This window comes from Felis catus, chromosome C1 (genome assembly GCF_018350175.1).
Source record: "Felis catus isolate Fca126 chromosome C1, F.catus_Fca126_mat1.0, whole genome shotgun sequence".
Lineage (NCBI taxonomy): Eukaryota > Metazoa > Chordata > Mammalia > Carnivora > Felidae > Felis > Felis catus.
The window spans coordinates 177,859,876-177,883,733 of NC_058375.1; the positions used below are offsets into that span (position 1 = coordinate 177,859,876).

General features: G+C 39.0%; 1 protein-coding gene across 8 annotated transcripts in view; it reads right to left on the minus strand.

Moving 5' to 3' along the window:
• STAT4 (signal transducer and activator of transcription 4) overlaps positions 1 to 23,858 on the minus strand; it is a 116,034-nt gene that overhangs the window by 68,679 nt on the left and 23,497 nt on the right. For 7 of the 8 annotated variants that reach the window (XM_023259573.2, XM_023259572.2, XM_023259571.2 and 4 more), the window contains 2 exons: positions 20,769 to 20,897; positions 19,334 to 19,478 (listed from right to left, as the gene is read on the minus strand). In XM_023259573.2, the coding sequence (XP_023115341.1) occupies positions 19,334 to 19,478; positions 20,769 to 20,896 (273 nt within the window). In that variant the 5' untranslated portion in view covers position 20,897. Of the gene's footprint in view, positions 1 to 19,333; positions 19,479 to 20,768; positions 20,898 to 23,546; positions 23,751 to 23,858 lie in introns of all 8 variants that reach the window. The other variant, XM_023259575.2, reaches the window with a different exon arrangement.

Below are 23,858 nucleotides of genomic sequence, written 5' to 3' on the forward strand. Positions count from 1 at the left end.
TTATCTTCTAATAACATAATTGTAGATTTACATTCCATTAGAAGGAATAACCTCATAGAAAAGGTTTTTTTAAGCACATTGTATTCAATTTGGACAAACGTGGCATGTTTTGAAAATGGTCCGTGCTGGTTAACTTTCATAGTTAAAACAGGACACCACTGGAGACTACTCACAAACTCAGCTTCAGTGCAGTTACTTATTTAACTTCCACCTTCTAGGTCACCCATATCACGAGGGCAGTGTCCCCAACATGAACAGTGCTCCTGACAGAGAAACTCCTCAATGCATACTTGCTGAGGATTGAATGACTGAATAAATGAAAATAAAGTTACTCAAACATCTCACAAATGACAAGAGATTTGAGGGAGATAGTAAATAAATCTCTGGGAATCCATTACTTCCTCTAGAAACTCAAATATCCCCTCCTCTTAAAATAGCAAAGAATAATGAAATACATGTGAGATCTACACAAGGTGTTTTTTTTTTTTTTTTGCATGACTTCAGACAATGAGTCTCAGTCTTAGCTATACATTAGAATCATCCAAGAAGCTTTAAAAAAAATCCCAATTAAAACAGAATCTCTGGGGTGGGGCTGAGCATGGCTCATTTTTAAATGTGTGTCTGATGATTCTAATAAGCAGACAATGTTGAGAACATCGGTGGAGAGGTACTCTTTTCCAAACTTGTCTGATCATAAGAACCACCTGGGTTGCTCAGTCCACAGCCATCCCTGAGTGGTAGCAAGGATTTTTCATCTTTGCCATTTTGGAAGATAAAAAGAGACCTCTGCTTTGACAGAGCAGCACTCGTTTCTAATTCTTTAAGGCTGTGTGACTTCAAATTTCACCTTCTATAGAGCTGCCATTGTTTCTAATTTAGTGTCAACACAAAAGTAATTTATTGCAGGATTATTTTCCAGGCTATCCTGGGGCATTTCTTTTTGTCCTGAAATAATACTTCTCCAGCTTTCATTAGACTATATCTTTATTACTGTAAGTCGATTCTCATCTATCTAAAGTAATTGCAGCGTGTGATTAAGTGTCAGGATGAGCCGTTTGGACATCGAGGGCCGTAGGAGTGCAGGGGGAAAGAAATCGATGTGAATTTTAATGACAAGTAGAAAGGACTAGGGCTGGAGCTTGGTGGATGCTAGGAGGCCAGAAGAGCTGCGTCCTGGGAAGAGGGTAGGGCAAGTCAGAAGCAAAGGGTCTATTCTAGGGATATGAAATACCCATATTCTAAATCCACTGTTGTTCCCTTTTCTTCTGATGCTCCTGCCTGGGATGCACCTGTCCTTTGTAAAGTCTCTGACCCTATCTCTCCTGTCCATATTCCCAAACCCTATCCTGGACCTGATCAACTAGAATTGGAAGTGTGGGGGGGGGGGGGAGGGGGGGAGGAGGTGCTCAAAATCTACATTTTTAACGAGTTCCCAAAGTGATTTTTATAATGAAACATTAACTTAGGGGGATGAATCTACCCAGTTCAAGAGAAAGACAGATGGGACAGAATGTCCCCTAAAGAGAACCAAATGCAACAAACCAGCGCTTATGTCCAAATAAATCAGATATACCATTTTTCATTTATCAAACTGGCAAAGATTAAAACACTTTGCACCACTCATTGCTGATGATGGAATGAGCTTTTACACACTGCTGGTGGGAATGTGAATTGGTACATTATGAAAGGACAATTTGGCAATTCTTATCAAAGCTTTAACATTTTTCATACCCTTTGACATAGTAATTCCACTTTTAGAAATTTATCCTAAGGCTGTAGTCTCAACCTTGGCAATTTATCAAAATCACTTGTGAAGCTCTTATGAACTACAAATTTCTGGGTCCCATCCCTTGGAGATTCTGATTCCATAGATTTGGGGTGAGGTCTGGGAATCTGGGTTTTTAAAATGCTGATGTAATTTGGGGTTATTTTTCAAATTTCAAGTAATAAAAAAGTTTAAAAAATTGGTGAGAGGGGCACTTGGATGGCTCAGTTGGTTGAGCGTCCGACTTTGGCTCAGGTCATGATCTCACAGTTTGTGAGTTCAAGCCCCACATCTGGCCCTCTGCTGTCAGTGAGGAGCCTGCTTCGGATCCTCTGTCCCCTCCCTCTCTGCACTTCCTCTCTGGCTCTCTCTCAAAAATAAACAAAATATTTTTTAAAAAATTGGTGAGACCCCTATCATCTTCCACTTTCTCCCCCCACTCCCTGTGTGTAATCAGACTGGGCATATTTTTCTATGTTTTTCCATTCGATAGCATACATTATGGTCATCCTTACATTTCAAGATATACAGATCTAATATCTTAATAGTTATTGCATACACTGAAATAATTCAATGTATTTAGCCATTTGTTGTTATAAATAACAGAAACAATGAACATTCTTGTGTGGATATCCTTCTCTTTACCTGTGTGAGAATTTCTGTAGGAAAAATATTCAGAAATGGAACTACCGAGTCACATTAAACTTTGTGGATACTGACAAATTACTTTGCAAGCTGGTTTTGCCAAAGTAGCAGCCATACCTAACTGTCCACTAAAACCCCTTCTTCCTCTCTGGTAGGAGGCAGTAAGTCCTTGGCAGGGCAAGGGGCAGCCCATTCATAGATTACATTTCTTAGCATTCCTTGCATGGTTCGGGAGGCACACAACTAGTTCTTCCTAATGGAAAGCAGAGACAGTGTGTCATTTCTAGGCTGAGGGATCCCAGATATGGCTGTGACTTCATGCTCTTTCTCTTTATCTCCTAGCTATGAAGACATCCAGTCTCCTTTGGAACAGCTGAGCCACTCTATGGAAGGAACTTGGGCCCTTGAATCACAATGAAAAGGAAAAGAATAAGGTCTTCTTATCCACAGGATAGCCAAACATTAGACTGTTACGTGCAAGATAAATAAAATCCTATTGTCTGTTGTTTAATAGAGTAACTAGTGTTATCCTCATTAACATGTCAGTTTACATTCATGTCAACAGTTGGTATCTATATTAAAAACAACTCTCTACAAGTGATTTTGATGCATGGAGTTAGGACCCACTGTCCTGACAGAATAATCATCAATATGAATGAGCTTTTAACAATAGATATGTGCACTTCATTTGTTTATATCGGTGAAGAACAGGAAAAATTAATAAATGCCCAATTAATAGGTGAATGCAAATGATGCTGAAAAAGAATATTAATGGCATAGAATGCCATCCCATGGTTGGTTGATCATTTAAGTAAATGCATTAAGCTTAGGGAAGAGGTAAGTAAAACAATAATAATTTTTAAAATAGTTAAAATATAGATGTAAGTAGGGGCATGTGGGTGGCTTAGTTGGTTAAGGGTCCAACTCTTGTTTTTTTAAGTTTATTTATTTATTTGAGAGAGACAGAGACAGTGCGAGTAGGGGAAGGGCAGAGAGAGAGGGAAAGAGAAAGAATTCCAAGTATCCTCTCCACTGCCAGCACAGAGCCCAACGCGGAGCCCAACGCGGGGCTCTAACTCAAGAAACCGTAAGATCATGACCTGAGCCAAAACCAAGAGTCAATGCTTGACTGACTGAGCCACCCAGGTGCCCTAAGGATCCAACTCAGTTCAGGTCATGATCCCAGGGGCATAGAATCAAGCCCTGTGATGGGCTCTGTGCTGACAGTGTGGAGCCTGCTCAGGATTCTCCCTCTCTCCGTCTCTCTCTTCCTCTCCCATGCTTGTGCTCTCCCTCAAAATAAATAAAAAAACATTAAATATGTAGAAATATCAGCAGGACATATACAAAAATGTTAACAGTGGGATGGGATTGCAAATGAATTTGTAAAGATGGGATTACAGATGAAAGTTTTCCTTTTCATTTATTTTTGATTTTCTGAACTTCCTTTATTGGATACATATCATCTTTGTAATAAGAAATAAAGTTATTTAAAGATCCATTAATATGATATTAAACTGCATTAGCAAAAAGATATAACCTAAGGAACTGAGATAAACCATCTAAATGGATTTGTGTGGTTTGAGGCTCAATAACATATGAAAGTTGGCTACCTCTGGGAGGAGACCTGAAACCAATGTGGTTCACATGCTTGTTAAAAGGACTTATGTAGAGCAGTTTACCAACAAGCACATGCTTGTTAATTCATTGGCAAGATTGGAAATCAGGACCTATATTTGGAGCTAAAAAGAGTTATAGACAGCTACAGACATGGGAAATTGATAGTCCCCCAAATACAGTTTCTGTTTTCTAATGCACAAAGAACTAGTTTTTAGAAATGAGAAGCAGATGTTCTTCCATTCACTGATAAATTCTTTCAATTGCTTATAAGTGAACAATGGGAAAATGGGTATAATTAACAGCACAGTGACAAAAGAGACTTTTTCTGATGACCATGTTGGTAAGGCTTTGGAAAGGCTCTGAAGTCTGTTCATGCAATACCTTTCCCTAGAGATTTTAAATAACAGGAAACAGATTGAGGTGGTTCAGCTGTGGTTTTAAAACCCAAAAGATCGGACACTGAAGCAGGGGGGCGGGGGAGGGGCTTCTTTGCTCTTTGACTTCTTGCTTGTAGATGAGAATGTAGGAGGGGAGAATGAGTGGTGTAGATACCAATTATAGCACTTAAACATGACAAACAAAAGTTAGATGTGAGGTTTTAAATTTCGTTGTGCTTACAAAGATGAAATAGAGCAAGAGCGAGAAACTAAAGGCCCATTTCTGCAGGACTGATTAAATTACAGTACATCCATAAGATGTGAAAGACCTATATAAGAACACTGGAAAACCTTGCTGAGAGAAAGTAAAGACCTAAATAAATGAGTGCTTCATGTGGTTACCAGAGACAGGCAGGGGTAATGTGGAACGGGAGACGTGGGTCAAAGGGTACAAAGTTGCAGTTATGTAGGATGATTAAGCCTAGAGATTGAATGGGCAGTATGATGACTATAATTAATAATACTGTACTGAATATTGGAAATATGCTGAGAGAGCAGATCTCAGGTGCTCTTATCACACAAAAATGGCGATATATAAGGAAATGATATGTTAATTACCTTGACTGCAGTATCTCATTTCATTACGTGCAAGTATATCAAATCACCATGTTGTACACCTTAAATATACACAATTTAAAATATATACATATATAATATACAAAATTAGAAAACTGGACTGTGTGTTTGTATCCCATCTGGGAACTCAGCTTCGGAGCACAAGAGAAGAGGTAACAGTTCCAACTCATTTTATAAAGTTGGTATAACCTTGAAATCAGAATGAGACAAGGACCGTAAAAGAAAAGGATATATTTGCAAGTAGATGAGAATCTTATATAGAATATTAGCAAATCATTCGGCAGAATGAAAAAACCAAAAAGTTTATCTCAGGAACATAACAATGGTTCAAGATAAGAAAAATCTGTGTCACACACCTAAGTGTGGATTAAAGGAGATAAGTATAGAATTATCTTAATAGGTGCAGAAAATTCATTGGATAAAATGTGGTAGTCATCAAAATTTCTAAAAACCTCTGTAAACCAGGATTATAAGGGAATTTCCTTAACATCATAAACCTACAGCAAGCATAATCTTAATAAAACATTTCATCTGTTATGACTGCTTCACTTTGATATAGGAATGAAATTCTTAACTGATAAGAGAAGAAAAAGAAATAAGCCTAAAACTTGGAAGAGAACTAAGTCTTTCCTTATTTGCAGATATGATCCTCTGGAGAAAATAAAAGAGAATCTGCACTAAGTTGGAATCAATAAGACAGTTCAGAAAGATTTGTATTCAAACATCAGTAGTATTCCCACAGACTAGCAGTAATCACATAAAAGAATGTAATAGAAAAAAATACCATTCAAAATATCAATAATGTGTAACAAAAATCTAGGGGTTTTTTTTACATTACCATGACTTGTTTATTTTATAATAATTCATATTTATTAATTTATTCTATAGGAAGTTTCTACCTTTTGACCCAAATTACCAAGTTTTTTTTTTTTTAATTACAGTGTAGTTAACATACAGTGCTAGATTAGTTTCAGGTGTACAATATAGGAATACAACAGTTCCGTGCATTGCTTGGTGCTCATGAAGACAAGTGCACTCCTAATCGCCTTCACCTATTTTACCCATCCCCCCTCACCTCCTCTCTGGTAACTGTCTATTTGTTCTCTATAGTTAAGAGTCTGTTTTTTGGTTTCTCTCTCTCTTTTTTTCCCCTTTGTTTATTTTGCTTCTTAAATTCCACCTAAGAGTGAAATCATATGGTATCTGTCTTTCTCTGACTGGTTAATTTCGCTTAGCTTCATACTCTCTAGCTCCATCTATGTTGCTGCAAATGGCAAGGCTTCATTCTTTTTTTATGGCTGAATAATATTCCATTGTGTGTATATAGTATGGCATATATATATGCATATATATATACATTCTATATATATATATGCACAAATACCACATCTTTATCCATACATTTATCGATGGACATTTGGGTTGCCTCTATAGTTTGGCTATTTGTAAATAATTCTGCAATAAACATAGGGGTTTATATATCTCTAGGGATAAATTTAAAGAAAGATATGCTATAATTTTATGGGGAGGATTTAAAAACAGCATTGAAGAACACAGAAGACCTGAATAAATGTATAGTTGACCTTTGAACACATGGGTTTGAACTGCTTGGGACCACTTATATGCAGGGTTTTTTTTTCAATAAATATAATGGAAAACTTTTTGGAGATTTGCAACAATTTGACAAAGCTTGCAGATGAGCCATGTAGCCTAAAAGTATCTAAAAATCCATATAGCCTAAAAGTATCTAAAAAATTAAGAAAAGTATTTTTAGGAAGTTCTGATTTCAACAAGAAAATCTTATCATCTAAATTTCACTGATGCGCTCTAAATTATAATAATGACATGGCATTTATTCCATTTAGTTAGGGATGCTCATTGAAAAAAAGGCATTAATCACATTTGTAATGTCAGCTTAACTCTTCATTTATTAAACAAGACACTGAGCCCTAGTATGTGCTGGGCTCTGTGTTAAGCACTTGGAGATGCAAAGACGAATGTGCTCAAGGAGCTCTCAGTCTTGTGGAAGAGACAGTTAAGTATGTAGACGTAATAGTTCCAGTTACCTCCTGTTAACTTCCTACTGCATTCCACTTAGAACTGATCAAACTCATCTTGCTAGCCCACTTCCTTCCCCAAACCTAATCTTCATTATGCATCAACATCCACATAGTAACCCAAACAAAACCCCTCAGTCATCTCTTATTTCTCGCTCTCGCACATTTCATATCTATTCACTCATCACATGCCCAAACTTTTACCAAATTACCTCACAATTGCAGCACATTATCCCCCGTTCTCATTGTCACTGCCCAGCATCCAATTTCCTTTCCCTTTAACTATTGCAATTATGTCCAAATAGGTCTCCATGCCTCTGTTTTCACCTAAGCCACACTATCCTCCACATTGTTCCTGTCAAGTCTCTATCTCTATCTCTTTCTCTAGGAAGGCTTGTTATTGTTCAGGAAAAGAAATACAAGAATCTAAAGAAGATGTGGTGAGCTGATGATGTGCTGAGCTACAGAAAACCAATGAGATATTAAGTTTTTCCAAAATAAACCCTGACAGATATGAGGTGAGTTATGAGAACCTGGTAAGTATGAAAGGCAGCTAGCCACTTCTGTTTCTCACCCCTGTATCTTTCTACTGAGACAGAGATCACAGATTAGATGATAGAAAAGAGGACCCTTCTTGAAAACAGATAGATAAAAGGGTCTTCTCATTTTTTAGCCACCAACATACTTGTCGGCTACTTGTACCACATTAGTACCTCATTGTACACGTAGGAACTCACTCAGCAGTGGCAGTGAGATCTATGTTCCCCGCCAAAGTAGCCAATCAGAGAATTATGGTAATAGAGTGTTGAAGATCAACCGTGTGCCAAGTACTGGTCTCCAGATCCTCATTTTTTGGAAGAAGTAGAGGGGAGAGAGAGGTTTCAACTGGGCAAATCTTTTGTCCTTTGGTCATCTCTGGAGAAAGTAAGTAAGACGAGTTTGGCGGGTGCCTGGTGGCTTGGTGAGAAAGGCAACTTCTTTCCCAATCCTGAACATCTCATTGATAAGTTAAAATGGATGCCCTTAATGTGATTTGGATCAGTTAAAGGCAGTCACTCAATGCCTATGTACTGAAATGAGTTATCTACTGAGTTCAGATATCTACTTGATCATGACTCAGTCAAACCACAATTTTAAATATAAACAGAAATTAGTTTCTAGATGACAACTGGTTTCTAACTTGTTGACAGGTGGATTTGGTTTTGCTCCAATTTTTATGCTTTTGTTTATTAAACCAACTTCCGCAAAATGTACATAAAAGCGTTTTGAAAGCAAATGTTTAAGGTAACAAGTCTTAGGAACTGTCTTGGTTTTGGTTAAGTATCTTTTTGGAAAGCTTCCAGATCACAACGGATTCGGAACAGTAGGGACAGCTTTCCTATAGGCCTTCATCTTCATATGAGAGGGACAACTAAAACAGAAAACATTTAAAAAGGAAAAACTACTGGCAGAACAACACAATTCTCCTACTTTTAAGGTGAATATCTGCTCAATTTTTTCTTTGCAACCACCATGACCCTCCTAGCAAATGAAACCAATGGATAGTAAAAGTCAACATGTGACTCTAAACATCTTCATATCCTCTTTTTCAACTAACATCTGTGTCTCTACTCACTTTCCCAATGACGTGGGTGTCCCAATGGTGTTGCTCTGGGGTTGACAGCCCCTCTATAAGCTTCTGCTATAGTCAATCAGGCCAACAGGTTCAGAGGCCACATCAGTATGTGTGGAGTTTCCATGTTGGTTCCTGGGCAGATTATGTGGGCTTCCTGTTTCCCAAACCAAGAGTTGGACCTGACTTTCCATCATATGAATAGTTGAGGGTTTTTTTTTCCTTCGGTGCCCTACAGCTAGTTTTGTGTTAAGAAAATTAAAATGCATTCAATTTCTGGCTCAGTTCTCTAAATTCAAATAATTTAAGGAGAGGGAATATAGCGGGTGGAATGAAGAAAGAAAAAGCTTTCAACCTTAGGAGGATTTTCTAATATTCCTTTGCCTATAGCAAATAAGGGGCAGGTTGTCCTACAGAGAAAACTAGCTCTGGATAGGTTTTCAATAAAAACACATATTCATGCCACACTTTGGCTTAAAAACCATCGATTGCTCCCCATTGCCAAAGTCCAAACTGCCTAGCATGGCGTTCAAGATCCTCATATAACCCCATTTTAATGCTTTAGGTGTCTAGATTGTTTGCAAGATAGGCATTCTCTTACTATGTTCCCACTCTTGCTTTTCTTCTCTGTACATGACTCCCTTACTTCCCTTCTCTTCACAGTCCTGAATCATCCTTCCAAAATCAGCTCAAATGTTTCCAGTTCTGACCATTATGATTGTATATACTTCTACCACGGTGCTTACCCCACCACATCATAAACATTTGCACTTTTGTCTCCGTTTTAAATTGCAAACTTTTTGAACATCAGGGTTTGATCTATGTCCTTTTCACCTTGTATGCTCAATAGAGCCTGATGTTAAAATCCATATGATGAAACCCATATTCAGTCAACAAATATCTATGGAGTAGATACCCAGTATAGCCCAAAGCAAATTATATGAGCCCTACTTTAAGAAATCCAAATCGTCATTTGTTGTTTTTTTTTTAATTTTTTAATATTTATTTATTTATTTCAATATATGAAATTTATTGTCAAATTGGTTTCCATACAACACCCAGTGCTCATCCCAAAAGGTGCCCTCCTCAATACCCATCACCCACCCTCTCCTCCCTCCCACCCCCCATCAACCCTCCGTTTGTTCTCAGTTTTTAACAGTCTCTTATGCTTTGGCTTTCTCCCACTCTAACCTCTTTTTTTTTTTTTTTCCTTCCCCTCCCCCATGGGTTCCTGTTAAGTTTCTCAGGATCCACATAAGAGTGAAAACATATGGTATCTGTCTTTCTCTGTATGGCTTATTTCACTTAGCATCACACTCTCCAGTTCCATCCACGTTGCTACAAAAGGCCATATTTCATTCTTTCTCATTGCCACGTAGTACTCCATTGTGTATATAAACCACAATTTCTTTATCCATTCATCAGTTAATGGACATTTAGGCTCTTTCCATAATTTGGCTATTGTTGAGAGTGCTGCTATAAACATTGGGGTACAAGTGCCCCTATCCAAATCGTCATTTGGACACAAAGTAATTATTGCATAAAGAAGCTCTGGACTCTGGTATAAACTTCAAAGAGAATCAGAATTCAGAGAAAAGACAAATCACAATGGACTCATGCGATAAACTGTTAGAAAAGACAGTAAGGAAGGAGAACAATCCAAGCAACCTTGGATAAGATAAGAGAAAGGTTTGGAGGAATATAAACAAAACGCTTCAAGCCTGAAACTTCAGGTGGGTGGTATCTTGAGTTGATCACACTGGATTCCAGGTTAGTGGTGATGTGCACAGGACAAGGAATGGCAAAGCACACCTTCTGGTGACTATCCCAAATTATGCAGCAAACAAGATCTTGACAAGTAATTCATGTGCCATCTTAAATAGCACAATAGGCAGGGGTGCCTGGGTGGCTCTGTCAGCTAAGTGTCCAACTTCGGCTCAGGTCATGATCTCACAGCTTGTGAGTTCAAGCCCCACGTTGGAGTCTCTGCTCTCACTGCAGAGTTCACTTCCGATCCTCTGTCCCCCTCCCTGCCCCTCTCCTGTTAACATTCTCTCTCAAAAATAAACATTAAAAAAATATTTTAAACAGCACAATAGGCAGGTCTCTGAGCCTATGAAATAGAAGCATTGTGATACCAGCATCCGGCCATTATCTCAGATGAAACCAGATTTAGGGTGTGTGTGTTGTGTGTGGGGGTGGTACTTGGGGAAATAACTGTGAAGTGAATGACAAACAGGCTGCAGCTCATGAGCTGCAAGGTGATGTGAAGGACTGAACCCTCCACTCAGCTCTTTCAGAGTTAACACAAAGTGGTGATACAGGGTTGTTTTCAGGTCATAGGTTGAGGTCACCCCTTCCCTTCCCTTCTCTTTATGTGTGTGTGGTCTACAGACGGGAAGGAAGAGGAGTGAACTAAGAAAGCAGCATGAGTTAAAGGGGAAGATCTGGCAAATTCAGAGTGGACCCGTAGTTAAAGTGGCTTTTTTTCTCCCTTTATATTGCAAAAATGTTTTGAATCCTCCACCTTGTCATGTTAAAAATCTCACTGCACCTGATCCTCAGGCCCACAATAGGACTTCTGCAGACTAGGCAAGAAGGAACCCACCATCTACTCAACTTTCGAGGAGCTTTTAGCTCCAGCACATATTTTTGTTGGGGCAAACCCGCATGAGAAACCCTCTGAGAAAGAGGCCACCATGATGCAAAGAATAGAACTTGTGAGGTTACACTTGTAAGCACCCCCTCACCCACAGGGTTTAAAACTCTCACTAACAGAATCGTTCTCCTGGTGGGTGAAAAATGCTCTGTGGGTGGTGGGATTACTAACCACAGAGTTAACGCCAAAACCCTGAACACATTTTTTTCTATCATCAGACAAGATTGCTGATGCCTTCTTTCCCTTACCTCGCTAACACTCATTTTTGAGGAAGGCCCATGGAAGCTCCTGTAAGTTAAAAAACAAAACATAGGAGGTGTGAATTGTTTAGACTATAAGCTTCATGACTTCCTCCGGTAGTATCCCTAGTGCTTGAAATGGGATTGGTAACACAGTAAGAACTCATTCAATATGCATTGACCAAATAATAAGATTGTTATAGAATATTTATAAAAGGCATAGCCCAGTACAAAGTGATGTAGGGAAGTATGAAAAGGAAGAGATGAATTCATTTACTGGTTACCAAATGGCAACAAAAAGAAAACCACACCATAAAAGTTCAAGATGAAAAATGGTCAGTGGATCAAAGAAAGGTATTTTAAATTGTTTTTTTAAAGTTTAGTCCACCAATATTGCCTTATATCTAGGCTCCTCACAGCATATTAACAAATACATAAAGTCAAAGCTTCTGAAGTTTAGAAGTGGTGATAAATCCACCATAATAGAAAAACATTTCAATATGTTGATTTTAAAAAAAAAATCAATGAATTTTCTAATAGGTCTCTCCAAATTCCTCTTGACTCAGAACAGTTCATTTAGCAGCCAGAGTGAGCTTTTTAAAACAGAGATTAATTCATGTTACACCCCCGTTCAAACTTGCCAATGGATTTCCATTTCATTCAGAATAAGACTAAGATTCTTGGTCAAGATCCCCAAACTTCTCTACAAAACAGCCCCAGCACACCTATTTGATCTTATCATCTTTTGTTATTTCATATTTTTACATGAATCCTGTAAAATTCACAATTTCTCTAATAATTAATTGATGAGTTTTGTACATTTAACAGACATTATTTGGATTTTTTTCTGATATTTCATTTTGTGCTTTCAATTTTTTTTTTTACAGATTCTAAATATTTATTTTTTTATTCCTTCAATTTCTTCTGCACTCTATTTTCATTTGTTGTCGTGGTACTTTTGAAATTTTACCATGCATGCTTAACATCTGCGTCTAATTTGCATTAGTAGTATCTGCATGGTGAACTTTTAAATTTGTATAATAACTTAGCTGGGTATAGAATTTTAAGTTGGCGGATATTGTACTTCAGCTCTGTGAAGAAATTATTCTACTCTTCTTTCATTTCTGTTTTAAATTGGGCTTTTAGGTTATCTCTCATTTCTGTGTAGGTAACATATTTGTTCTCTCTTGCTACTTTTGGGAACTTCTCTTTCTGATGTCCTGCATGCTTGGGAATCTGAATTTAAGAATCCAAGAATGTATTATAGTACCCAGTGTAGTTCCTATTTACAGCGATGTTTTATAGTTAAAAATTTTTTTTTGATTCTAGAACTTCTTTTAATGTGATAAGCTTGCCTATGCAATTAAAAGCCTGTTATATTTGGGGCAACTAGGTGGCTCAGTAAGTTAAGCATCCAACTTCAGCTCAGGTCATGAACTCACAGTTTGTGGGTTCAAGCCCCACATCGGGCTCTGTGCTGATAGCTCAGAGCCTGGAGCCTGCTTCAGATTCTGTGTCTCCCTCTCTCTCTGTCCCTACCCCAATCATGCTCTATCTCTGTCTCTCAAAAATTAATAAATGTTAAAAAACTTTTTTAAAAAGTCTGTTATATTTTATCTAGTATTTATATATATTTTTAGTGGGATGGTTTTTTAAGTTCATTTAGAAATTATAAGTCCATACTGAAATTATGAACTATTTCAATATGAACAGTAAAAGCACTACATATTAAAGTACATAAAAAGTACCTCTCAAAAAGGTACAGAGTTAAATTTATTTATAAGAAAAAAAAAGAAAGTTTCAACATAAAGCACTTGAATAAAAAGTTAGAAAAGAACAAAAAAATAAGCTGAAGAAATAAGACGGATACACCACCAGATTGATATGTGGTATATGACCACTACAAGTATGTACAACGATATGGAGCCAGAACTCTTACTCTGTTGGGAGAGTGTAAACCGGTATCACCATTTTGGAAAACAATTCTGGCATTATAGTGCAATTAAAGATGTGTATACTCTGTGATTCAGCAATGCCACTACTAGTTATCTATCTTAGAGAATTTCATGCACATTTCAAGCACCAAAGAGCACACACAAGAATATTCAGACCAACATTGTTTGAAATAGTGAAGAGTGAATAGTGAATAGAAAAAACCCAAATGCTCATCAATAGTAAAATGGATAAACTGTGATATATTCACACAATGGAATACTCATAGCAATGAAAACGAATAAACTACTGTGACCACATCAACATGGATGGATCTTAGGAACCATGTTAAGTGAAGAAGGAAAATTATGAAGAATAAATACACTTGATCCCATTTATGTAAGGTTCAGTAACTTGCAAACATATATTATGTTGTCTAGGGATGCTGACCTATGTGGTAAAACCATAACAAAAAGGAAGAGACTGACAAGTACAAAATTTAGATTTAGTGGTTACTCTGGCTGGAGAGAGAGCAAAGTGGAGTTACAGAGGGGGCGCAGGAGACTTCCAAGATTCTGGTAACCACCAGGCCTTTTATCCACATATGTATGTATAGACATCTGGAATGACACTCATCAAATATTAATATAGTTAAATGTAGGCAGTGGATTTTGAATTATTTCCTATTTTCTTTGCATTTTTTCCTGTACTACTTCAATTTTTTATAACAAATATGCACCATTTAAATGTTTTAAAATGTCATTCTGAAGGAGACAGAGAGGAAGGTTGTTATAGCTATGTGTCAGGCACTGTTGTAAGCACCTTGCATTTTTTTTTCATGTTTATTTATTTTTGAGAGGGAGAGAGAGACAGAGTGTGAGCAGGGGAGGGGCAGAAAGAGAGGGAGACACAGAATCCGAAGCAGGCTCCAGGCTCTGAGCTGGTAGTACAGAGCTCCATGCGGGGCTCAAACTCACAAACTGTGAGATCATGACCTGAGCTGAGGTTGGATGCTCAACTGACTGACCCAGGTGCCTCAGAAGCTTGTTGTAGATTATTTGTGTCTTCCCAAATTCGTATGTTGAATTCCTAACCCCTAATGTGAGGCTGTTAGGAGGTGGAGCCTTTGGGAGGTGATTAGTTCATAAGGGCAGAGCCCTCATGACAGAATTAGCACCTTTATAAAAGAAAACCTAGGCGTGCCTGGGTGGTTCCGTTGGTTAAGCATCAGCCTCAGCGCTGACAGCAAGGAACCTGCTTGGGGTTCTCTGTCTCCCTCTTTGTGCTTCTCCCCCTACTTGCTCTCTCTCTCTCTCTCTCTCTCTCTCTCTTAAAATAAATGAATAAACATTACAAAAAGCCAGAGAGTTCCCTCCTCACTTGCACCATGTGAGGCCCAGGGAAAAGACAGCAGCCTCTGAACCAGGAAGCTGAATCAGACACCGAATCTGCTGGCCCCTTAAACTTCCTTGCCTCCAGAACTGTGAGAAATAAATGTCCCAGAAAAAGACACAGTGAGGGAGATGAGTAAGGAAAAGAGCCCTGCGGGAGACAGCCCAAGAACAAAGATCCAGCAATCAAGCTTCTAGGTATTCACCCAAATGGGTTGAGAACTCATGCCCACACAAAAATTTGCACATGAATGTCAATATCAGTTTTATTTGTAATCGCCAAAATTGGATCAACAAACTATAGTATATCCATACAAGGGAATATCGTTCAGCAATAAAAAGAAATGAGCTATCAAACTACAGAAAGACACGGAGGAAACTGAAAAGCACATTACTAAGTGAAAGAAGCCCATCTGAAGAGTCTATATACTGTATGATTCCAACTATATGACATTCTGGAAAATGCATAACTAGAGAAAAATTTAAAAGATCAGTGGTTGAGGCACCTGGGTGGCTCAGTTGGTTAAGTGTCTGACTCTCAGTTTTGGCTCAGGTCATGATCTCACGATTTCATGAGTTTGAGCCCTGTGTCGGGCTCTGTACTGACAGTGCAGAGCCTGCTTGGGATTCTCTCTCTCTCCCTCTCTCTCTGCCCCTCCCAGGCTCATGCTGTCTCCGTTTCTCTCAAAATAAATAAATAAATAACTCAAAAAAAAGATCAGTGGTTTCTAGGGGTTTGGGATAAGGGAGGGAAGGATGAACTAATAGAGCAGAGATTTTAGGACAGTAAACCTGAAATGGTGGATACATGACATTATGCATTTGTCAAAACCCATAGAACTGGGCAACATAAAAAGCAAACCCTCATGTAATCTCGGACCGTAAGTTAATAGTAACATATCACAATAGGTTCATCAAATGTACTAAGTGTACTACACCAATCCAAGATGTTATAATAGGGGAAATGGGGAGAGGCAGGTAGAGAGGGAGTATGTACTTTCTGCTCAACTTTTCTGTAAACCCAAAACTGCTCTAAAAAAAGTCTAAAAAAAAAAGGCCCAAGAACATGGTGAAGCATTCTTTTTTTTTTTTTTTAATTTTTTTTTTCAACGTTTATTTATTTTTCGGACAGAGAGAGACAGAGCATGAACGGGGGAGGGGCAGAGAGAGAGGGAGACACAGAATCGGAAACAGGCTCCAGGCTCTGAGCCATCAGCCCAGAGCCCGACGCGGGGCTCGAACTCACGGACTGTGAGATCGTGACCTGGCTGAAGTCGGACGCTCAACCGACTGCGCCACCCAGGCGCCCCGGTGAAGCATTCTTGAAATATCTAAGGCAGGTATTTGTTTTTAGCAAATCCTGACCTTACCACGTTCTTTACAATTTTTTTAATGCTTCTAACACCCCTGGGGTCCGTACCAGTGTGATTCTGCTCACACTACTGAGGAAACAGAGGCCAGAGAGTGTAAACTTCTTGCCCTGGGCCATGCAGCAAGTAAGTCACAGAGTCAGGATGCAACCTGGGGAAATCCTTGCTCCTGGCCTTGACCTGAAACTGCTTTCCTGCTAAAGGGGCTAAGGTGAGCTGGACATCAGTGTTCAACTGCTTCCCATCTCAGAGGAAATTAAAATATGGAAACTGGAGACCTCGGCTGCTCTGTAAAGAACTAAAATAAATCTGCCTTATACTTGTTTAATTCTCCTGGAACTGTATCATCTGTGCTTTTTTGCTATAATTGTTTAAACGGATTGTATTTGAAATATCAGAGGATGAAAATGTTCAAACCAGATAAGCACAGTGTCAACAGTGTTTTGATAGGAGGTTTTTTTCTCTTTTAATTCTTGGGGAAGCAGGGGATATTGTTTTCTCAAAAAGATTTGTCAAAAACAAAAACAAAAAAGAAACCATAGTGGGAATATGGTACATTAGAAAGAAACATTAAATGCAGGTTTAAGTCTACAAACCATAGTTGACAATGTTCTTTATTGCTATTTTTTACTGTATTCTGAATTAATGCAAATGCCCAATAAGTATCACTTATAAAAGGAAGGAAAGAGCAAGTGTTTTGTCAATTCAAAATATCTTAACCAACCCAACTGTTTTTTGAGTTCCTAGTTTGTAGTAGAACCACAGTGGGTACCAGAGGGAGTAGAGAGGCCAAAAAAGGAGGTCAGGCTTTTACTTCAAAGAGCTTGTGACCTGCTTAGACACATCCAGCACAGAAGAGATGCTGGTTATCTTGCCACTTTTAATCCATGAAGGATGAGAATAAGGGCTAAGGTGGTGAAGATTTCCTTGGTGCACTGGGACATCCATAGGTCCTCCAGGAACCACTGGAAACTGGGCTGCAGTAAGAGGGATGGTTTTGCATTCCTGGCCATGGTATAGTCATGAGCGAAGGCTCCGAGTCTTTCAAGAGTGAGTTTGATGTGCTTAGGAACAAGGAGAAGATGTATTCTTCTGAGACAGGAATGTTGAGGAGCTTGGAGCAGTTTGTTGGGAAAGGTCTACAGAGAGAAGATGCTGGAAGGCCAGTGACATACGCAGAAGAGTTTGTGCTTGAGTCGAAATGTGAACAGGAGTTATTGCAGGTTCTTGAATTCCCTCAAAACTTACCTCCACCCTCCAAAAAAGATGGCCTTAAATTTACTCTTCATTTACACTAAGAAAGTCCTGTTCTTTTTCTACCAACAACAAAAATCCTTTATTGGAAGCCTATTTATTTTGCCAGAATAAAAACTCCCATATTCTTTACAATCCCAAAAAGTAAATAAAGATCATACTCATTTACATGAAAAGATGTGAGAATTCAGAAAGATTAAGTGATTACCCAAGGTCACATTTTGAGAATTTCAAATTTCAGAATGTCCAAAGACCATGCCTCAACCATTTTATCCATCTATGTCCCTCTAGCAAAGTGACCTGTAGGACCTTTGCTTCTAGACCAGATAAATGTTATTGATACACACACACACACACACACACACACACACACACACATACACACACACTACACATACACATTTTGATTTTAGGCTTTAGGGGTCACTCTGTCACAACTGCTCAACAGTGCCACTGCAGTGCAAAAGCAGCCATAGTCAATATGTAAATGAATGAGCATGGCTATTTCCACTAAAATATAAAAATTTGAATTTCACAGAATTTCCATGTCACAAACTTATTAATATTTTTAATTCTTTGTCAACCACTTAAAAATGTAACAACCATTCTTAGTCATGGGCTCTCCAAAGAAGCAGTGACCACATTTGACTTGTGGGTAACGGTATGCCCACCTCTGTTTTAGGCTTATTGATTACAGCACTAAGCTAATGAAGCCAAGGTAAAATGTCTTATCTCTGTAAGAGATTGTTTGCTTTATGCTGTGGGAAATCCTGTTTTGTTGGCAACAAGCTATTTTCCTACCTAGGCCGAGTGTCTTGCAAATTTGTAGGGCATTACAAGGGCAAAAATGGCTCAGTGCAATCCAAACAATAGGAAAACCAATGTATATGCCCTTCCCACAAGCGTTAATAACTTCCAGCACATTTTTCTTATAGCCTAGATGAAATTTTCTAAAAACGTATTCATCGGAACCTTGGGATTTTAAGAATGCCTCACTGAAAAACGGCACATGCATTTTTCATGTTGTTTAATACATTGTATAGACACTCAGGAAATATTACAGCAGTTCACATTAAGAGTTTGTTATGTGTGTTAGCACCTCTGGGTTTAACTCAGTATTAGCCTGCCTTTAATTCTTTAGATCCCTGTTTCACTCCCTTCATTCATTCATACCTTTAATCAACAAATAGTACACACCTGCTATATATCCAGTCTTGTGATGGGCACTGAGAATTCAAAGGTGAATGCTAAACTCCACAGTTTTGGGGAGAAGACAAACACATATTTGCCTGGGTGAGCCTTTGGAGACCTAGAGGCTAGAAAGCCAGAGATAGGGGCTAGAGAGTACCAAGGAATGCTTTTGGAGGAGGTGAGATTTGAACCAAATCTGAAAAGATACATACAACCACGATACCTCTATCCATACATGAGAACAATACTAACTAAATTGTTACATAAGAGAGAAAGGCAAGGGAGGCCTGGTGGAGAGCCATGAACCTATTGTCTTTCAAATCCTTGTTCCGGGGAGTGTCAAATTTGAACATAACTAGTAAATAGTCACATGCGAATCACACACACCCTCCCACTTATAGTGTATTTCAGATTCAGAATTTCATGAAAAACACACATAAGTTAAAATGTAAAATGGTAAGAGAATTCAAATTTTCCTTCTTAAATATGAATTGAAAATAATATTATAAGGGTACATATATTTTTTTAGCTGAATTTAAGACACAAAAATCCAAATATTTTTGAAAAAGTAGAATGCATTCTCACCTGGAGGACTTTCCTAATTCTTTTTAGATTGTGTATCAAGAGCAGATTTTTCTCTTTGGAAACGCGACCTAACTGTTCATCCAGTTGTATTAACAAGTTTTGAAGAAGAATTGTTGCCATGGTTTCATTGTTGGAAGCCGCCTCCCTAAAAAACAAAAGTGTTATTAGTCAGCAGGAAACAACGTCCAGTAAAATGTCTACTTCTTTACCATACTAGTTTTAAAGAGAGATAAATGTATTCCACAGTGATAAGCATTTAAAAGCTTTTGAAACTTAAATTTTACACATCCAAGTATACTCAACATCACTAATCATTGGGAGATGCAAATCAAAATGTGAGCTACCATTTCATACCTATTAAATGGATGGCTATTATTGAAAACCCAAAATAACAAGTGTTGGTGGGGATGTGGAGAAACTGGGGCCCTTGCACATTGCTGGTGGAAATGGAAAACAGGATGGAGATTTTTCAAAACATAAGCATAAATTACATACAGCAATTCCGCTTCTGGGTAGATACCCAAAAGAATTGAAAGCAGGAATTTGAACGGATATTTGTACATCAGTGTTTGCATCAGCTTTAGTTAGCCACAATAGCCAAAAGGTAGAAACAGCTCAAATGTTGGTTGACAGATGAATAACCCAACAAAATGTGGCTTATATATACAATAGAATGTTATTCAGCCTTAAAAAGAGAAGGAAATTCTGATATATGCTACATGAATGAACCTTGAAAAAACATGTGACATAACATACATCAGCCACGAAAGGACAAATATTGTGCAATTACACTTACATAAAGTACCTAGAGTAGTATATTCAGAGAGACAGAAAATAGAATGGTGGTTGACAAGTCTGGGCTACAGAGAATGAAGTTGTTTAATGAGGACAGAGTTTCAGTTAGGGAAGATGAAAAAGTTCTGGAGATGGATGGTGGTGATAGTTGTACAGCCACATAAGTGCACCGAATGCCACTAAATTGTGTACCTACAAATGGTTAAAATGGTAAATGTCATGTATATTTTCTCACAATAAAAAAGAGAACTATTCAAAGCAAAAAAAAAAATTAACTGTACAAGGTAAACAGAGCTTTAAAGAATGACTGTAAAACATAATAAAAATAATTATTTACATGGGTTCTGTGTTGAAAATTGATGTAAACAATAGTTTTATTCCTTGGCTGTTTAATAGTTAGGAATTACTGGGATTGGGCTTACCAAAAAACCCAACGCTCTAGAAGCATTAAATTTTCATCTACAACAGATGAAACCAGAAAAGATGATGATTTTCTTCCTCAGAGGAAGCTTTCCAAATCCTTGATGAAAAATATGCATCTACCCAGTCAAAAAAAGATCATAGAATAAATCCACATGGATAGAGCATAAGGCATTTGTATATCAACCTCTAGGGAAAATACAATAATGTTTGGTCCTACCAGTCTTGATTTTCAATCCACTGAGCCAACAGATGTCGAATTTCCATAGGAAAATTGTCATCGTAGAATTGATCTACTTGCTCCAAAAATTTGATTTCTAATTGTTGGACTTGATTCCACTGAGACATGCTATAAATGAAGGGTAAAATTAAAGTTTACAAATGTTAGTAACTGTGGTACATGTGTTTTTTTTCCCCTTAGATTTCAGACAAAGACGATGTTGTCCATTAGTTAAGTAACTGGTGAAAAAATTTTCTTTCATAGTCACCTTATTTAAGAAAACAGCAAAGAGAAAATGCTTTCAATCCAAAGATAAAAGCAATTCTCAGCTTTTTCCCAAGTCATCCCTAATGCACGGAACATGATTCTTTCTCTTTTCCCAAACCATGTCCTGCTTTGCTCTAACAGGAACTCCAGAACTTTCTCCAGAAAGATTTCATTCCCTGTCAACACTCCTCACCTTACCCCCATTCTGTCCTGCAAATCTGTGTTCTCAGCAAGCTCACTTGCTCCCTCTGCACTCTTGACTTTGAGCAGCCTGAAGCAAATAACATACTTAACTGCACCTTCAAAGACCTTCTTAGGGCTTTCCATATGAGGAGTACCCAATAAAAGCTTCCTGCGTGTCGAACTGCCCAGTCCTTTTTCTTTTATTTCAGATTTGTCTGGCTTCCAGAGTCAGCTTCCTATTCCCAGACTTCTGATCAAATTTGGTCTTAGCTTTTATGAAGAGCTTCATGTATGCATTTTCATGGGCTCTAATTCTTCCAGTTCAAAATATCTGTGAACCAATGCATATTTATATTTCTCTGTTTGATGATACACTATGAATGGGCAGAGCTTTTAAGGTCTACTTTTAATTCATCCCTGATGTACAACTGACAGTGGTTAAACCCTCAGGTTACTTAAGGAGGAAGAAACCACACTTGAGATGTATGTGGCAGCCCGTCACAAAACAAAAGTATGTTTTCCTATGTTATCCTACGCTGGCCAGTTTAGAAGCTTTAGACATTTCCTAACTCAGGGAGATTAATATGACTTCTTGAAGTTATAGTACTTTACTTGTTCCAAAGTCAAAAGTTCTGATTGTTTTATCGGCAATTTTAGATCAAAGGACAAAACTTTTACATGATTAACCACCATAATATTTCGGCCTATCTTGTAGGTAAGTTTTCCTTTTGCTCACAGAAGGTCACGATAATAAATTTCATGTATTTCACACACATATTCCTCAGGTTTCAAATGGAACAATTCAAATTCAGATTCCCTGATCTAAATGTATAGAAGAATGTTTTTCTAAAAGAAACTGGCAAAAGAAATAATGTTTTATTTTCATATCACTTTGTGTCTTGAAGACCTTTACACGCACAATTGTAGGCACGTCGTGGGGGCTCAGTAAGTGCTTGTTAAATGCAGAGTGAGTGGCAATCTTGATTTTGTTATGAATAGGGCAGGTGGATAGTAAGTTTGACCCCAACTTTAAAAATGACAAACGTCTGAGGAACAAGTAGGCAAAATGACCCCTGCCTAAGATGCACAGCTCCTAAGGACGGATCTGAGGTTGTCTTTGCAGATGCTGGGCATATATACACACACCACACAAAACTGGGATGTTTGTGGGGCGCCTGGGTGGCTCAGTCGGTTAAGCGTCCGACTTCAGCCAGGTCACGATCTCACGGTCCGTGAGTTCGAGCCCCGCATCAGGCTCTGTGCTGACAGCTCAGAGCCTGGAGCCCATTTCAGATTCTGTGTCTCCCTCTCTCTCTGCCCCTCCCCTGTTCATGCTCTGTCTCTCTCTGTCTCAAAAATAAATAAACGTTAAAAAAATTAAAAAAAAAAAGAAAAAAAAAAGACAAAACTGGGATGTTTGTTCCCATGCCACAGTGCCATTGCCCTGCTCCATCCCTGTTTTATTCTAGTTAATGGTGAGAGCACATGAGCTGAAAATGCCATTACAATCTGTTTTCTAACTAAGAATTAACTGGACTGAACTGACCCCAAAGTCAGAAAAATTACTCCTAGGACCGGGGTCCACCTTCCTGAGAGCTGAACTTAAGGGTTCAGCTGAACCTGAAGGGCTGAAGAAGGGAAGGATAAGGTGTGTGGTCCGAGGACCCTCTTCTCTGTTGCAGCCTCTAGAAATGCCTTTACTCATCCTTCCCTCCTTTGCTTTCACTCTCTAAGCGCTAAGTCTCCCATCACAAGAAAACTATAGAACATTTCTTTTGAAAACTGAACGCCTCTCGATTCTCTTGAATGTCTGGCCCTAGATAAAGGGGCATTTTGTCGCGCTGTCTGGGGGCTAATAGTGCCACGCTGGCTCCGTGACACATAGCTTGCAAAGGAGATGACATGTCCGAAAATACCCCCTCTCATCAAAGCCACAGCCACTGTCCAGCCTAGCTCCAGACTTTTCTCTGAAACCCGTGTACTCAGTCTAATGTCAGACATTATAGCTCAGAGAAGCTGGTTAAGAAAGAGAAGGGGGGGCTCACTTTCAGCACTCCGCGAGGACACACCTCCGCATCAGCCACCACGGTCCCTCCCGCCGTGCAGATGTGCGGGCTGAGCTCCCGAGTCTCACGCACAGACCTGCGCGGGAGCGCATCTTTGCCTCATGGAGTCGGACGCTGTTCAGAAGAACCCATCCTCACACCAGTTAAAGTGAAGTGAACTGTCACACCACCAAGTGCACAGCCTCGGCGGCATTCTGCATAAGCATTTCCTGACCCGCGCTCCTCCGGAGAGGCAACTCCAAGGTGTGATCTGCCTACTTACCTGGCTCCCTCAGCCCAGGTCCCAGGCGGTGCCAAAGTCCAAAGTCGGAATCGCCCCTCACAGTCCCCGGGACAAAGCCGCTGACGCCATTGTCAGTAGGGGATTTGCATTTCTCCTCCCACTTGAGGCTTTCCTGTGCGTCAGTGGTAGAGTCTCTGGGACTTTACTTGAGTCGGTTCCCACCCACTCTCTATTCTAGAAATGCTAAAGAACAGAAACAATCAGGCTGGAGCCCCTCTGTAGGGCGCCCTCTCTTTATCTCCGCCCCCCCCCCCCGGCCGCCATCATTCCTGCGACTGCAGGTGGTCTGAG